General features: G+C 43.3%; 1 protein-coding gene and 1 pseudogene across 1 annotated transcript in view; one reads left to right on the top strand and one right to left on the bottom strand.

Annotated features, from left to right (window-relative positions):
- Positions 1–251: 251 nt before the first annotated feature.
- Positions 252–384, top strand: LOC143959430 (U2 spliceosomal RNA; annotated as a pseudogene).
- Positions 385–3539: 3155 nt separating this feature from the next.
- LOC143959416 (kelch domain-containing protein 2-like) overlaps positions 3540–18129 on the bottom strand; it is a 56370-nt gene continuing 41780 nt past the window's right edge. The window contains exons 9-11 of the mRNA XM_077468058.1: positions 12279–12333; positions 7890–7987; positions 3540–4572 (exon numbers count right to left, since the gene is read on the bottom strand). Of these exons, the coding sequence (XP_077324184.1) occupies positions 4367–4572; positions 7890–7987; positions 12279–12333 (359 nt within the window). The 3' untranslated portion in view covers positions 3540–4366. The remainder of the gene's footprint in view (positions 4573–7889; positions 7988–12278; positions 12334–18129) is intronic.

Raw genomic sequence — 18129 nt, 5'->3', positions numbered from 1 at the left:
TTCTCAGCTAAGCCTACTCTCCTGCATGCATGCTTGGCTAAGGGCAGATGGATTCTAGGAAGTAAATGTTACATGAATCATTTGCCTTTACTCAAGATCGCAACAGCTAGAAATGTTAAGGGAGTGTTTTTCAAGGTGATTTCTCAACATAATAAAACATTGCAACATGGATAGGGTAGTTTGCTTTGAATATTAAAAATTAATTAAATAGTGTTCTTGGTTTGTGGTGCTCAGATGCAGTCTAGATCCACATCGCATCTCGGCCTTTTGGCTAAGATCAAGTGTAGTATCTGTTCTTATCAGTTGCCAGGAGGTGGCGCTTGCTCCTGTCCCTGCTCTGCAGCGAGGTGGAGCAGGGGTGGCGGTTGCTATGCACAACCTGCTGGCGTGAAGGTAAACTGGAGTGGTTCGTAGCCGAAAGGGAAGCCTTATGATGGGGATGGAGAACCACTGGTCATCGCCGAAGGGAGGGGACCCTGGCCTTCTAGCTCTGGTCAGTTTTTCGGGAGGGAACGCTGGTTCCCCTTTCTCCCACCGGGGGGAACGGCCAGTACTTCCTGAATGTAATTAGGTAGGAGTGATGGGAGTCAGGGTGAGGCCTGATGGCAAAGGGCTCTCACTAAGCTCCTAGATCTCCATGTCTTTCTGCCTGGGGAGGGGGCTGCTGTGTGTCAGGGATGCTTTTGAAAAGCCTGTGGTGATGTGCCCCTGAAGTGGCAGTTCAGGGGTGCCTTGCTTTCACTGTGAGAAATCACTTTGATGTTTGGCACCAAGGTCACTTCACCACAACACACGTTTTTCACACCTGCCTCTTGGGCCCAGCCTTTTGGCTAGGACCAGGGGAAATTTTTATTCCTGGCCGGAGGGCCAGCCATTGTATCTCACAATGGTCACTTTCACTCACTCTCCCACTTCCTTCTCCCCACTTTCTTTTTATGTATCCCTTTGTCACTTTTTTTTTTGGTGTGTCACGTTTTGTCACTGTGTGATGAGTAGGGTGTCGGCCCTCGGGCCAACCCTGAAAGTCTTGGGAGGGGGTGGACATAAGCATTCTGGCTTGGTTCGCCCTCTCTCTCTCTGGGGGTCTCCCCAACCGAGTACTTGGGTGGGTCTGTTTCGGCAGACCTTCCAGAGAAAGGTGGTCATCTGGTTTCGGCCAGATGGACCTAGTATGGTACCTCAGTCCCCGTCTGGAGCCTAACACCCCGGGGGATCAGGGTAAGGTCCTTCCTCATGGAGGACAGTGGTACACTCTTTATGTGTGTGCACTTTTTTTGGCACCGGGTGGAAGTTTTTGGGTGTTTTGCACTCCACAGGCTTTTCAATAGAAAAAAGTAGATTCACATTGCGTGCATCCACTGTACAGGTACGTCGGTTCACGCAGCCAGGCCGCCCCGCCACAGTATATGTGTGGTGCGCGGTCCGGAAGTGGTTAAAGGATCTGCTACTGACAGTTTGGTGCCAAATACCAAAGCATACCTTTAAAGCTCTAATTTCATCCATGCCTTGATGCGTCAGTGCTGTTTTGGCAGCAAAAAGGGACCTTCTCAATATTAAGTGGGTCAACATAAACTTATGGCTTATCAATGTATCTTCCCAATTCAATTTTCTACCAATTTTACTGTTTTAATATAAAACAAAATCTGCCATTTATATAGTTTGAACCCTCAACTGAGATGGATTCAGAGCCAAATGCATATCTTTACATCTATAACTTTCAGTTTGTTGGCTTTAAGTCATTGTGGTTTCTTACAAAGATTATACCAGTCCATTAAAAGAGTATTTTTTATTTTTTTTTGTATCATACTTACCTAGGTGGATGTATCATCGGTCCCCCCATCGCCTCTAACACTCAGAACAGAGCGATCAAATACCACTGATAGCAGCTCTCTGCATATGGAGCTGTGAGAACCAAGCTATCAGTCAGCGGCTTTCTGCTCTATCCCCCCTCGCTCACTGGAGCGCTGGGCTGTGGAAGGGGTGGGAGCAGCCAGCTCAGGTTTCTCAGCGGGTCGCTGAGAGCCTGAGCCAAGTGCTGGTCCAGGAATCCAGGCGGATCCTGACGCTATGATCGTGATGATGCTCGAGCCTGGACCCATTCGGTGACGTCACCAGACAGGGGATTCAGCCCACTATCTGCTAAAACTGGATTACAGGAGTGCAAAATTAATTGCACTCCTGTGACCCACTGAAGAAGTACAGCACAAGTGAGCTTTGGGTGTACTTCTCCTTTAAAAACTTTGGGAGAGAATTATCAACTTTGTTGCACATCTAATGAACACAAACAAAGAAAAACCAGATTGAGGCCTGGTGGCATTTCAGACGCTACTTGAGTTGCACAGAATTGCATGATATCACATTGCTGTCCGTAGAAATCAATGCAACTCAGCACATAGTGGTTTTGTAAAAGGCTCCTGCACTACTTTGGTGCGATTCCGATGCAGTTTTGTCCCCATAGAATATGCAAACCACATCCAAGTAGCACTGCATAAAATCACTGAAAGTTGGAACAAAATCAGATTGCAACAGTGTAAACCAAGTCACCAATTGTTTCTCAATATTAGAGATAAACATCTTATATACTGTAAGCTTTTTTGCACTTTCAAAACCAGGTCAGGACCAGTAAAATGGGAAAGTGTTTTATATCATAGAAATAAGCCATCTATAGGAATGTTGCTCTCAGCGCTGCAGACTGTGCAGACTGTGTTCCTACAGGCTCCAGTCATGGAAATCATAGATGGAAAAATAATGATGCATGTTATGAGAAAAATCTACTGTAAGATCGTAGCTACAGTCAAATTACCGCACAACACATTTTCCACACAAATAGAGCATTCTTTTGGTGCTATTTAATCATTGATGCGTTTTTTATTTTTTTGCGCTATAAATCAAAAAAGACAAAATTCGGGTAAAAAATAAAATTATTTGTTTCTGTTAAAATTTATTGCAGAGTATTGGCACTGAGCAGTGCTGTGGGCACTACAGATCCAGCCCACAGCAAGCAATCTCTCCCCCACTCCCCTGGTACTGTACAGATCGGTACGGGGGGGGGGGGGGGGGGAGAGGAACCGGCGTCATGAGATGACAAGTGATCGCTCCGTCATTTGACAAAGCGATCAAGTGGTAAGCAGCCGCTACCAGCGGCCATTTAACGTGATGTGCTGGGTTTTCCAGACCCGGCGGTCATGGATATCTCCGAGAGCGCTCCCCAGTGGGCGCGCAAGTTCAACATTCCGGGAGGACATCCATGGACGCCCTCCCAGAATAAGCCGACCGCTCTGTAGCCGTCTTTCGGCCATGGCCTGGTCGGCAAGTGGTTAATGTCTAAACCGTTGGCAATAAAAGTGAGTACACCCCTAAGTTAAAATTTCCAAATTGGGCTCAATTAGCCATTTTCCCACCCCGGTATCATCTGTCAGTGTTAGAAGGTCTCATGTGTGAATGGGGAGCAGGTGTGTTAAATTTGGTGTTAGTACTATAGACAAACCTGCACCAAAATAACATGATCCAGTAAAAGAGACAAAGAAAAAAAGCAGTGCTATTAACAAATACTTGTATTTGATAGCATTCGTATGACAGAAATAACAACTAGGCAGTCTTAAGACACAAAGAACAAATTTAAAGAATATGTAAAACTGATTTCTAACTACTCATAATTGTATAAAACTCTCTTTACAGTGAAACAAGCATGTAGAATTCAAAATGTACAACCAAATGAAACAAGCTCTGCTAACACACTTAAAAGATGCTTTTTATCCCCCATTTGAACGTTTTACTGTATACATAAGTTTTTCTGTTAAATAGGACTACCTACAGTATATTATTTTTAATGTGGAAGAAAACGAAACTTTTGAACTTGTAGCTACAGATAATAAAGCTTACTTATATGTACAGTACATATCTCCTAAACTTACACTGTATAGGAGATATTCACAAGCGATGCTGCCAGTGATGTCACCATCGCATGAGCTCTGAAGGGATGGCATATTTGTGTCGTATTTCAAGAGCTTCGTGCTGAAGCCAAGGGCACCCGATCTACCGTGGCTCTGGCCACTCACACAGCCGAAGCCCGCAAACCCGGAAGGAAGAGCAAGTGAAGATGACGGCACCGGGAATCCATGACAACGCTGCATCGGAGGGATCCACTTTACAGGCAAGTATCAAAATGTGCTAGTATGCAGTGCATACGAGTACATTATGACTTGACCCTAGCCTGCAGAGGGCCCACTGAATTTTTATTTCAGTAGCGATTTTACTACCACTTTAAGCAAGTCAGATTTTATTAAAATTCTATACAAATCACAATTCACATTTATATACAAAATAAAAAGTCAAAAGATTTATAAACAGAAGAGAAGTCAGAACTCTACAAATTCACAATATCGGTTATCTGCAGTCTGACAGTATCAGAGTAGAACTGCCCCTCGTTGTCTCCTCCACCAAAGATCAGCAATTCCTGAGGACTGCAATCCTTACTTTCCTCTTGCACAGCAGGGAGGGTGAGCATAGCGTACCCTGCACGGGGTGAACGAGGCAATGATTTGTGAACTAAAGCAGTCCAAGTCTTTGTTACTGTAAGAGAAAAAGAAACCTTAAAAACATTTTAACCACTTGCTTACTGGGCACTTAAACCCCCCTCAGTCCCAGACCAATTTTCAGCTTTCAGCGCTGATGCACTTTGAGTGACAATTGCGCGGGCATACAACACTGTACCCAAATGAAATTTTTATCATTTTTTTCCCACAAATAGAGCTTTCTTTTGGTGGTATTTAGTTACAGCTCGGAGTTTTATTTTTTGCTAAACAAACAAAAAAAGATGCAAAAAAAAAATAAAAATAAATCATGTTTTAATAGTTTGTTATAAAATTTTGCAAACGGGTCATTTTTCTCCTTCATTGAAGTGCGCTGATTAGGCGGCACTGATAGGCTGCATTGGTGGGCACTGATGGGCTGCATTGGTGGGCACTGATGGGCTGCATTGGTGGGCACTGATGGGCTGCACTGGTGGGCACTGATAGGCATAGTTAAGGCGGCACTAATAGGCACAGATAAGGCGGCACCGATGGGCACAGATAAGGCGGCACTGATGGGCAAAGATGGGCACAGATAAGATGGCACGGATGGGTGGCACGGATAAGTGGCACGGATGGGTGGCACGGATGGGCACTGATAGGTACCACAGATAGATGGGACTGATGGGCACTGATAGGTGGCACTGATAGGTGGCTCTGATAGGTGGCACTGCTGGGCACTGATGGGCGGCACTGCTGGGCACTGATGGGCGGCACTGCTGGGCACTGATGGGCGGCACTGGGGTGCAGCACCTTTGAGGCAGATTGGGTGGCACTGTGGGGTGGCACTGTGGGTGGCACTGTGGGTGGCACTGTGGGCACTGACAGGGGGCACTGACGGGGGGCACTTACTTTTTCTTTTATTTTACTTCAGGATGGCACTGCGGGAGGCAGGTGGGCACAGGCAGGTGGTCCCTTGTATTGATGGCCGTGATCGGGACTGATGTCCCGATCATGGCCGCCGGTGATCGGCTTTTTTTTTCTCTCCTCGCGCTGTCAGCGCGAGGAGGAATAATAGCCGATTACCGGCTCCGTTCTATCACATGATCAGCTGTCATTGGCTGACAGCTGATCACGTGATAAGGGGTCGGGATCGACCCCTTACACGGATCGGTGATCAGGCGAGTCTCACGGACTCGCCGATCACAGAGCGCGCCGCGCGCGCCCCTCAGGGGGCGCGCAGGCCGCTCGTAACCAGGACGACGTCAATAGACGTAGTCCTGGAAATGTAGGTCCGCGCTAATGCCGTCATTTGGCAATAGCGCGGATCTGAAGTGGTTAATTATGTAATATTTCCCAATTCGATACAATGTACTATTTCACTGTACAATAGCCAATTTGGAAATAAGATTAAGATATGCATTCACAGCCCACAACAGAATAGACACACGAAGGGTTCGGTCAATGGCGGCAAACACATTTTGGCGATTCTGTTACTGAACCTAAGGTTTCATGCATAAGCTCAAAGAGTTGTGAGATGTAACCCAAACTTTGTTCATTTTCAGTCAACTGGCAGCAAGACAAAATGTCATGCAATAACTAGCTACAAATCAAATTTTATTTGATGGGTTGCAACAGTTAAACTATTTTTATGTTGCATATGTACTTTAGAAATGTGATGCAGTAGTTTTATGCAGATTATTGTTCAGCTTTTATCAAAGGTTCTCCCACCAAATTGAATGTGTACTTTTCACAAAGGACAGAACATGGAAAATCTACAAAAAAACTACTATAAGTATAACATGCAAGCAGTCCCATATAATTTTGTTCCTACAGCTGAAAGGGCAAAGCTCTCATACTTCTTGATAGCATCAGAGCTTGCAAGCCTCTGCCTGCCTTCTGTACAGTTCTTTTGCCTAATGGGCAAAAAAAATAAAAAATCTGTGGGGGCAGAAGGAAAAGGCAAACTCAGGTTCTATTTGGACATTTTGGAGCTTTGCTGGTCAAAGAGGCCCAAAATTTCATTTGAGGGTGTGGGTGGTTACTGCAGATAAGGTGCACTTTAAACCCGCAGCAGTTGTTTTTTTTTCCAATGACTAGGTCTCTAACATAATTTTTAATCATCTAATTTGTAGCACATTTTTTTCCAATGTGCTGCAAATGAACTAAAAGCAAATAAGTATTTGAAGTGACCCTATCAGCAGACCTGGATGTAGGCAACTACTCCATCATTTGAACTATGGTTGGTGGAGGTGAACTCCACCCTGACACATAAAAAAGTAATTACATTTACATAGAGGATGATCCTACAAATAAAACAAAATATAGGACCAATAGCCGAAACAGCTAAATGTGTGTTTCAAGCGATTGTAAAGGCATACGTTTTTTTTGTTATCTTAATGCATTCTATGCATTAAGATAAAAAGCCTTCTGTGTCCATCAGCCCCTCCGCAAATATACTTACCTGAGCCCCATCTAGTTCCAGCAATGTTGTAGGAGTGTCTAGGCTGCCCGGGACTCCCCTCCTTACTGGCTGAGACAGCAGCACAGCGCCATTGGCTCCAGCTGCTGTCAAAGTCAGTCAACCAATGAGGAAAGAAAGGGGGCAGGCCGCAGGTCCATGTCTAAATGGACACACGGAGCTGTGACTCGGCTCGGGTGCCCCCATAGCAAGCTGCTTGCTGTAGGGGCACTCATCAGGAGGGAGGGGCCAGGATAAGAGGGACCCGAGAAGAGGAGGATCCAGGCTGCTCTGTGCAAAACACCTGCCCGCGGCTGAAAAATTGTATATAACTTTGACCTATATGCCTCCATATGGTTTCCAAAAGGCTAGGTATGTCCATTGCGTTTTGCTCCTCCTCAAGGCAGTGTACGTTCTTAAATTTTTCTTCCCCTTGTTCTTGATAATGGGTCATGAACAATTGACTTGTTCTGTTAGGTTATATTATGCTGTGTTAGTATTGAGCTCAATAAAAATCTCTCCATCCCCCCCCCCCCCCCCCCAACGTGGAAGTGACTATCAGCCATTTTTGACTTGCAAAAGTCCTGTCCTACAGGATGCCCCCCATGATGCCTGTTAGCGTGGTTAGATGGGAAACAATTCTTATTTTACCTTTCAATTCCCATGCCCAATTCAATACCTCAGTTGCTCAAAAGCACACTCTCATCATACTGGGAAACAAGCAGTTGATGATCTGTATGCCTGAAGCCAGGCCCCAGCAAAGTGTAGGCACACAGAAGAGATTTGTCCAGCTTACAATACCAGTATGTGCTGGTAGGCAAACGTTTAAAATGGCCAACAGGCTCATTCTAAGCCCTTCAGTAGCAACAGCCAAAAACTGTAAATTAGGTCAAAGTAAAAACAAGTCACATTTGTACCTGTATTAAACATATGGGTGTCAGTTAAAGCCTGATTCCCATCATAGCCTCCATAGATTAGGAAAGAAATATCAGACACAGACGCAGCTGAATGCCAACTGAAAAAAAAAAAAAAAAAAATGTGTGATCAGTTTATACAGATATATAAATCATTTACAAAATTAAAGTAAATAAAGTAACTTGGTAACTTGTTTAAAAAAATAAAAAAATAAAAACACTTTCCTTAGTACATAAAAAGGTGACTATACAATCCTCAAACAATATAAAATCAAATAAGTGTATTTATTGGGTAAATGCAGGAGTACTGTCATGGAGATCCTGCCAGAAATCTGCACCCCAGGCCCTCTGGCTCACGCCCGCGGACACGCACCCCTGTTGGCGCCAGACAGGCTATTTAAGCCTCTGTCACAGACGGTCCCCGCTGTCTGCTCTACAGCGTTGTGTGCCCGAGAACCTGATCTGAAGTACTTACCTGTGATTTAGACCCGGCTTGTCTGTTATCTACCTACCTGTTATCTGCCTGCACCCGACCCCGGCCTGTCTGACTACTCTCCTGCCAGCTCCCTTGTACATTGCTGCCAGCCCGATACCTGACCTTGGCCTGTCTGTGACTACTCTTCTGCCTGCTCCCTTGTACCTCGCTTCCAGCCTGATACCCGACCCGGTCGGCCAAGCTGATCCAGTTTGCTGAGCTGACCCGGTCGGCCAAGCTGATCCAATCTGCTGAGCTGTTCCGGTCGGCCAAGCTGACCCAATCTGTTCATCCCTTCCGGTCTATTGATCCTGCCAGGCACCTGTGCCCCTCCTTACTCCTGTGTCTCCTGTTACCTTACCAGGGAACCGGTAGTGGGAGCCGTAAGGGAGGCTCTCCTCTGCAATTCGGGCTCAAAACCATTAGGTACGTGACAAGTACATGTACAAAAAGGGTATAAAAAAAAATTGTATTTAATGCAAGGAAAAAAAAAAAAAACACAATTCTCCTGCCACAAGGTCGCGGCAGCAATAATATCAGTGTATAGGACCCTTCCCGACGCATTTCGTGGTCAAACACATAGGCAGATCCCTTAGACAATGTGTTTGAGCACAAAACATTGTGGCCTTTTTGTACATGTACTTCTACATTTACCAAATAAATACTACAACATATTAGCTACATTCTTCGCTGAGCTTTTTTTTTTCTTTTAAACAGTTTTTTCTACAAACTACACTGCGAGTCCAACACCTTTTACATAAGATGCTAGTTCCCAGCTGATGTTGAACAGGTTTTGACACTGCACAGTTCCCTTGAAATGGGATGTTTTAAGACACTTTTATATTTTGTTTTTTTCATGCACCTTTGCACTTTATGTCTAATCATGAATTTAAGTTTTTTTCATGTTGTTTTTTCACTTTGGACAATTATTCATTCATTCTATTCATTTTGGTGATGTGCTTATTTAAATTTTAGATGCTTCCAATTACCTTTTCTCAGGATGCTCCAGTCATGTGATCGGCTCCAGCAGCCAAAGTAAGCCTATGAGTGATGTCACAGCCCAGGCATTCCATCCATTAAAGCCACCCACTGAGAAGATCATGTGACCAGACCAGAGTGTTTTGAGAATAGGCAAGTATAAGTATCTTCCTTCTACAGGTCAGTTAGAATATAAGTTAGAAGGTGGATGGGAGCAGTTTTAAGCTCAGTTAGAGTTAGGCCTGAATTCTGCTTTAAAGACATACTAAAGTCTCCTGTTGAGTGCCCCCATAGCAAGCAGCTTGCTATAGGGGCAGCCGAGTCGCAGCTCCCTGTGTCCAGTCAGATACCAAGCCGCAGCCCGGCCCCGTCCCCTCTCCCAGGCAGCAGTGTCTCTCATACAACATCGCTGGAACGAGATGGGGCTCAAGTAAGTTTTAGAAGGGCTGCTGCACACAGAAGGCTTTTTATCTTAATGCATACAATGCATTAACATAAAAAAATTCTGCCTTTTTCAACTACTTTAAGGTCTTTATACAAAAGGAAATATCAAAACTAAAGCAGGTAACTGCACAAACCCATTTATGCATTGTGTCTACCCCTTTCTGTACGATGCATTAAGAACAGGAACACTGACAGATACATTAGAATTCTTTCAACTATGATTTCAAAATATAACATTTAGATGATCCCATCTTAAAGTGGATGTAAACCTGAAAAAAATATTTTTTAATGAAGACATCTACCTGGTACAGTAGAGGATGTCAAGTCATCTGTGCCCAGTCTTACCACAAAGAGTTAATCCTGCTCTGAGCAATTCTCTTTTTTTACTAAGATAAAAAAACGACACACAGATAAATGTGTGTCAACACATCCCTCACTGCTGTGACTGACATCTAATTTCTTTATCTCATGCATAGCATGAGAGCAGAGAGCGAGTTTACAATTCCAGCTTCACATCCCTCCTCCTTTCTTCTCAAGCTCTCCAAGGATTGGCTGCACCCCACCTCAGCATGAGTGGGCATGCTGAAATCATGTGATACCTTTCCTGAGTTTTGACTGGATGGTACTCATCATGGGACATAATCCACGAGATCAGCAGAAGATCAGCGGGACTAAGGAGGATTTACATGGTGCAGTCAGCTCCCAAAACAGTAGCAGAAAGAGTAGGAGAGTGTAGAAGTGAGCAGGGAGGCACGACCCCGCCCCTCAAATGCCAGCAGGGAGACCCGTCCACCGATTCAGGAGCTTTGAGGGACTTCTACAGCTGAAGGAGTTTACAGAGGAAAAGGCAAGGGTACATGCAGGAGTTTTGCATCTATGCACAGATTAATATTGTGCCATTCGTTTATACTGGGTGAGCGGTGGGTTTACATCCACTTTGACGACTTCAGCCCGGACCATTTTGCTGGTCAAAGACCAGACCACTTTTTGCGATACGGCACTGTGTCGCTTTAACTGACAATTGCGCAGTCATGCGACGTGGCTCCCAAACAAAATTGATGTCCTTTTTTTCCCCACAAATAGAGATTTCTTTTGGTGGTATGTGATCACCCCTGCGGTTTTTATTTTTTGCGCTATAAACAAAAATAGAGCGACAATTTTGAAAAAAAATGCATTATTTTTTACTTTTTGTTATAATAAATATCATATAAAAAAAAAACATTTTTTTCCCTCAGTTTAGGCCGATATGTATTCTACATATTTTTGGTAAAAAAATAAATAAAAATAAATCACAATAAGCGATTGATTGGTTTGCGCCAAAGTTATAGTTTACAAAATAGGGGATCGTTTTATGGCATTTTTATTAATATTTTTTTTTTTTTTACTAGTAATGGCGGCGATCAGCGATTTTTATTGTGACTGCTACATTATGGCGGACACATCGGACATTTTTGACAAATTTTTGGGACCATTGTCATTTATACAGCAATCACTGCTATATAAATGCAGTGATTCCTATGTAAATGACACTGGCAGTGAAGGGGTTAACCAGTGGGTGGCAGTGTAGGGGTTAAGTGTTCCTAGGGGTGTGTTACTAACTGTAGGGGGCTGGGCTTTAATTTAGTGAACACTGATCTCTGCTCCAATCACATGGAGCAGAGATCAGCGTCACTAGTTGCTAGGCAGAACGGGGAATGCTGTTTACAACAGCATTTCCTCGTTCAGCCGCCCCGTGAGACGATCGTGGGCGATCGAGGCCACGGGAACCGCGGCGACCGGACCCCCCGGGGCCCGACCGGCATGCAAGTGCGCCGGCGCGCTCCCAATGGCAGGGCGGCATTAAAGATTGGACGTACCTGTACGCCAATATGCCTGTCCATGCCATTCTGCCGACGTACATCGGTGTGCGTTGGTCGGAACCTGGTTAAGGATAGGGACAATACTACTTTAAATGTGCATTTAAAATGTGGTATAAATATTGACATCATATTAACAATATGAAGAACAAACATGAACTGGTAAAGGATCCAAATAAACTAGAAACCTATTCAGGTACATACATTTTGTTTGGATTTAGCTCACAATCCATTTGTGAATAGCAGTGTGTTTTTCGTTTGTCCCTTTCTTATCAGACAGCTACAACCATGAAGTAACTATTATACATCAAAATTGTTGTTTGTTATGTGATACATAAAAACTTAAGTATACAGAAATCTGCACAAAAACCTCCATTGGGCAGATTCACAGAAACGTTAAAGATTCCTTGCTGAATCTAGCAGTTGTAACATCTTTGGTTCTAGGAGATACATTTTTTGCTCAGTTTTTGTACATACATTTCCACATGTTGCCCATAACAATTAGTTCCTTCATTGCATGTAACCCAAAAATGGAAATGTGATTGCAATAGGAAAGGCAGTTAGCTTGTTGAGATATTTTCATATGGGGGGGTTAACGCTGACAGATAAGGCCAGGCAGCATTACCAAGTTTTCCTTACCTTCGAGGACTGGGGGAGATACCATTCACCTCAACTGGAGAGAATTCCATAAGTCCTATAGCAAAGTAAAAACATTAGGAGCTTGAGCAAAAGAAAAACACAGATAGCAAATATATGAAAACATTCCTGGCTCAACAGAAACGTTAATCATCATTATTTTTGTACATAATACCTCTCTATTGATCTATTCACACTTTTGTGTTTTTAAACACATTCATTGTCATGTGCTTTATCTAGAAATTTGTGTTAAAAATGATGCAGAGGATGGCACATTGAAATGGACTTGGAGAAAAAAGGGAAATCATTAAATAGGAGCTATATAGTCTTTTAACTACTTCCATACCAGGCCTATTCTGGCACTTCTTTCACATTATATGTTTTTTCTTTAACAGACACTCTAGGGAATAAAATGGCGGTCATTGCAACTTTTTTTGTCACACGGTTTTTGCGGAAAAAACTTTTTCAAACGCGTTTCTTTTGGGAAAAAAAAAGTTTAATGAATTAAAAAACAAAATAAAAACAGTAAAGTTAGCCCAATGTTTTTGTATAATGTGAAAGATGATGTTACGCTGAGTAAATAGATACCCAACATGTCACGCTTTAAAATTGCGCACACATTGTGGAATGGCACCAAACTTTGATACTTCAAATCTCCATAGGTGAGACTTTAAAATTGTTTACAGGTTACCAGTTTAGAGTTACAGAGGTCTAGTGCTAGAACTGTTGCTCTAACGCACGTGACAATACCTCACGTGTATAGTGAACCTAAGACATAAGTTTCTCAATCGCCAGCGCCTAGTTTTCTGATAAAGGCAGAGATTCCATTTCCTGTTATCCATATTGTTTTTCCGTTACGGCATGATTAATGTGTTCTTTGTTTCACTAAAGGTTTGCTATTCGCCCTCCAGATCATAGAGGAATTCGGTAAACATTCGGGCCTGCGTATAAATTGGTCTAAGTCCCAAATTTTACCCTTAGACTCATTCCCACCGTCTAGCTGCTCTGCTTCCCTCCCATTGAGCAGGGTGTCCCATATCCAATACTTAGGGGTAAGGATTACTAAAGAGCCGCAAGAATATCTTAAAAATAATACAGAACCTCTATTCACATTCCTGAAATCTTGCATGCAATCTTGGTCACAACTCCCATTGGGAGTGACAGGGAGGATCAATCTTAACAAAATGATCCTGCTTCCAAATATTTTTTACATGTTTTGGCATTCTCCCGTTCTAATCCCTCTAAAAATCTTCAAAACGCTAAACAGTATTATTAACACTTTCATTTGGGGACCCAGTAGACCTAAATTAGTGTTGAATACTCTTAAAAAAATCCAACCTCCTCGGGAGGAGTGGCCCTCCCAGACTTCCACTCATATTACATAGCGGCCCAACTCTCCCATTTTTACCACCTTCATAGATCTGACGGACCTAGATACCAAACCCTAACTTGCAAGAAGCCAGGCCGTAGCACACACTCCCTGATGCAGGTAATATTTAGAGGTGTGGGGGTGGGGGGGTGCCGACAGTCAGAGCTTCCTGCTATCACACCACAGACGTGTCTGGGAGATTGCGCTCAAAATAACCGACGCTGACTTTTACCACTCACACACACCCTTGTGGCACAATCCCCAAATAAAGGAATTGACTTTAATCCTGGACGTTGACATCTGGGCCTCTAAGGGGATACCTATATCAAGTAATCGCCCTGCTCGGAGTACGAGATTTCCAATCACTGAAAGACGAGTTCGAGCTGCCCTCCTATATGCTATTCTGATATCTACAGATAAGACATGCCCTATCCAAATCCAATTTGCAGACGGCTTTCCAAACCCACAAACTTTATGTGTCACGGATCACTGATACTGCTAGAACCAGATGGGAGGGAGACATAGGCCCCATAGAAGAGTCAGACTGGGACGAGATATTGGAAAACAATAAGAGGGCCTCTCCCAGGCTATCCGAACCAATTATTCATTATGTCCCAGGTGTGCTGGTCAGCCATGTACATTCTATCACCTAATGTGGTCCTGCCCAGTGATCCAAACATACTGGGCACAAATTATCAAATGTCTACATGATCACATGGACTCTGGCAAATAAACAGCTATTTCTTCAGAATAGCAACAAAGTTTGGTAAAATACTTGAAATGTGGAGTGTAAAAACCACTCATATTCCCCAGGCTTGTTTTCCCTTCTCTATATGAAACACAACCGCTAAATTAGGACAAGCTAAACAGATATAAATCTGGAATACAGCCAAATCCTGTTCCCACAATACATATGCATGTGGAAACTATAAAGTTCTCCTTCAGTGGTATTTAGTGCCCATTCACTTAACCTTGATGGTTCCTAGCAATACCCCACATATATTATGGGGCTGAGGGTTACCAACATGAGAATTGCCACAAGCTAGCCCCTGACTGCACTACTGCTACATCAGACACCAGCGAGTCAGGATGGGGAGGACATCTGCACGATCAGCTTGTTCAAGGTCAATGGTTAACCGATCAGTGTTTTGAGCTCTGAAAGCCTTCAACCCACAAATCAAAAGGAATAGCTATAAGCCTTTAGTGAGACAACAAGATGGTCATCTCATACAATCGTCACCAGGGCAACATCCGAAGGTGGTAGTAGTGTCTATAACGCTGTGGGTACAGTAGAACTTGGTGACTTTAATGAGTACTTACAACCCCTATGCTTTCAGAATGTTCTAGTAGACACCTGGAGTCAAGAGAAATTGAACCACAAGTGGTCTCTGAATCAATAAACTTTCCAATGAATGTAGGGAGCATCCAGGACTAGATACAATGGCACTGCCAACCAAGGCCAAGTGCACGCACCTTCTGGCCAGGAGGAGAATCTCTGTAGCAGAGGGAATGGCTGGTCTCATGTCCCTGGAATTTTAAACTGGGATATGCGTTTCCTCCAATTCTCATGATTTTCAGATTGCTGTGAAGAAATGGGTCATTTGCGACATAAGTGATAGCGATGATTCAGTTCTGACCCATAGGGCGACCCCCACTTCTTCAGTCACTGGCATTGGAACCTCCAGTCATGCTGCCCACATCATGCGAATTCCTGGTTCAATGCCAGAATGTGGGATAAGTTTGTAAGTTTTGCCAGTGCAGTCACCTTTAATCCCTAAAAGCCAGAAGTTTCACACGTTCTTGAGTTCTTACAGCTAGCCCTGAATATGGGTTTGAGGGTAATTACACTTTAACCACTTAAGGACCACCTCACGCCGATATACGTCGGCAGAATGGCATGGCTGGGCACAAGCACGTACAGGTACGTTGCCCTTTAAGAGCCCAGCCGTGGGTCACGTGCGCGCCGCCGCGCTCGCGACCCCGGTCTTGAACTCCGCGACCGCAGGACCTGCGGACCCGATAGCCGCCGGTGTCCCGCGATCGGTTCACAGAGCTGAAGAACGGGGAGAGGTAAGTGTAAATAAACCTCTCCCTGTGCTTCCTAGTTGCCTGTCACTGATCGTCTGTTCCCTGTCATAAGGAAGGACGATCAGTGATGTCACACGCCAAGCCACCCCCACCCCAGTAAGAAACACACATTAGGTCACACTTAATCCCTTCACTGCCCCCTAGTGTTAACCCCTTCACTACCAGTGACATTTTTACATCAATGCATTTTTAATCGCATGGATCGCTGTATTAATGCCAATGGTCCCACAAATGTGTCAAAATTGTCCGACGTGTCCGCCATTAAGTCGCAGTCACAATAAAAATCACTGCCATTACTAGTAAAAAAAAAAAATTATTAATAAAAATACCATAAAACTATCCCCTATTTTGTAGATGCTATAACTTTTGCACAAATCAATCAAACGTTTATTGCGATTTTTTTTACCAAAAACACGTAGAAGAATACGTATCAGCTGAAACTGAGGAAAAAAAAGTTTTTTATATATATATATATATATATATATATATATATTTTATAGGGATATTTATTATAGCAAAAAGTAAAAAATATTGCATTTTTTTCAAAATTGTCGCTCTATTTTTGTTTATAGCGCAAAAAATAAAAACCACAGAGGTGATCAAATACCACCAAAAGAAATCTCTATTTGCAGGAAAAAAAGGACGCCAATTTTGTTTGGGAGCCACGTCGCACGACCGCGCAATTTTCAGTTAAAGCGACGCAGTGCCGAATCGCAAAAAGGGGCCTGGTCCTTTAGCTGCAAAATGGTCTAGGGATTAAGCGGTTAAGGGTGCACAAGTATGCCCTGTCCTATCTGCTGGGTATGCATTGGGCATCTCACCATATGGTCAGGCAGTATATGAGAAAAGCATAAAGATCAGACCTCCATGAAGAGTACCTTTTCTCTCATAGAATCTGTCCTTGATGTGGTTGCAGGACCTCCTTTCTATTCTATTGACCCTTGCTCTCCATGGAATCTCACTCTAATGTCAGCCTTCCAGACAGCTATAATCTCCAGCTACAAGAACTAGGATGAAAGAAACTGCACATGTGTGGTTTCCAAATGGACTCGATTATCAAACTCTTCCCCTTTTCAGACCTTGTGTTCTTTCATTTACCTTGAAACATCATGTTACCACTGTTCCAAGAGCTTGACTTAAGATTATGCATGAGCTGCATGTAGGCAACGTTTCACATTGGGTACATGGACAAAGCAACATCCTGGAGACAGGCAGACAACCTGTTTATCATTCCATTCAGCAATGGGAAACAGCACCTTGCTTTCACAAGAAAGCACATCAGAATAGTCCAGAATTTAGTTTAGACCTGCAAATCGCCAAAGGAGTCAAGAATCCAGTGGGAACAAAGGCACTTTCGGTCAGGGCAGTATCTTCGTCATGTGAAGGGGTCTTGCCAAAGATCATCTGCAAGGCAACAACCTATGATACCTTTCTGTCCCATTGCTGGGCGGATCCGTTATCATCGATGACGGTTTAGTCTGGAAGGGTAGTTCTTCAATCTTCCAGCAATTTGACTCTTTAACCATCTCCCACTGTACATATACGGCCTAGTAGGCGCTTCCTCCTGAGTGGATTTCAGGAACGTAGTTCAGAAGAAGAGTGTCATCCAGACACAGCGCATCTCAGAATGCCAGGAGGGCTCTGTGATTGGCCCTCCTGATCACATGATGGTGTCCAATATATTATATATATATATATATATATATATATATATATATATATATATATATATATAGCAGTCACGTGATCGCATGAAGAATCAACAGCAGTGACATGAGCAATACACGACATGCTGTGGCTGAGTTCCTCCCACAGATCATACTGTGCAATGCTGAGGAAAGAAAAATTATCTGGCTAGAATGGATTTAAAAAAAGGTATTTCTAATTATTACAAGGCAGTGATCAATGAATGAATATGATAATTGGACATCTTAGCATAAGTTTACTTCAACTACTAAGCCAAGTAAAAATTATCCTTGCAAAGAGAAAATTAATTTAGCTTTGTGAATGAGTTGAAGTTGTACTAAATACAATCGTCCAGTCAGAAGCAAACAGGATTTTTTATTTTTTTTTAATTTTCCTTGCAAATGGTTTACTAATTGGTGTACTGCCAATTTGGAATTTTAAAGTGACTGTAAAAAAAACAAAAAAACAAAAAAACAAAAAAAACACTGTGGAGGCAATTTGCACAAAAAAAACAAAACAAATCCCAATAATGCCTCAGATTTCATGCATCCTCCCTTTCACATTGGCAGCGTGGCCGTGTTAGCGGTAAAGCACCGCTAGTTTTAGCGGTGCTTTGCCGTCGTTTTAGAGCCGCTTTTCGGCTGCTAGCGGAGCACTTTTAACACCCGCTAACGGCCAAATAAAGGGTTAATCGCACGCAAAGCGCCATTG

The sequence above is a fragment of the Lithobates pipiens genome, unplaced genomic scaffold (genome assembly GCF_037356315.1).
Source record: "Lithobates pipiens isolate NorthernLeopardFrog02 unplaced genomic scaffold, aLitPip1_a1.2 Scaffold_74, whole genome shotgun sequence".
In the NCBI taxonomy this organism is placed as follows: domain Eukaryota; kingdom Metazoa; phylum Chordata; class Amphibia; order Anura; family Ranidae; genus Lithobates; species Lithobates pipiens.
This window is presented reverse-complemented; position numbering and strand designations above follow the sequence as displayed.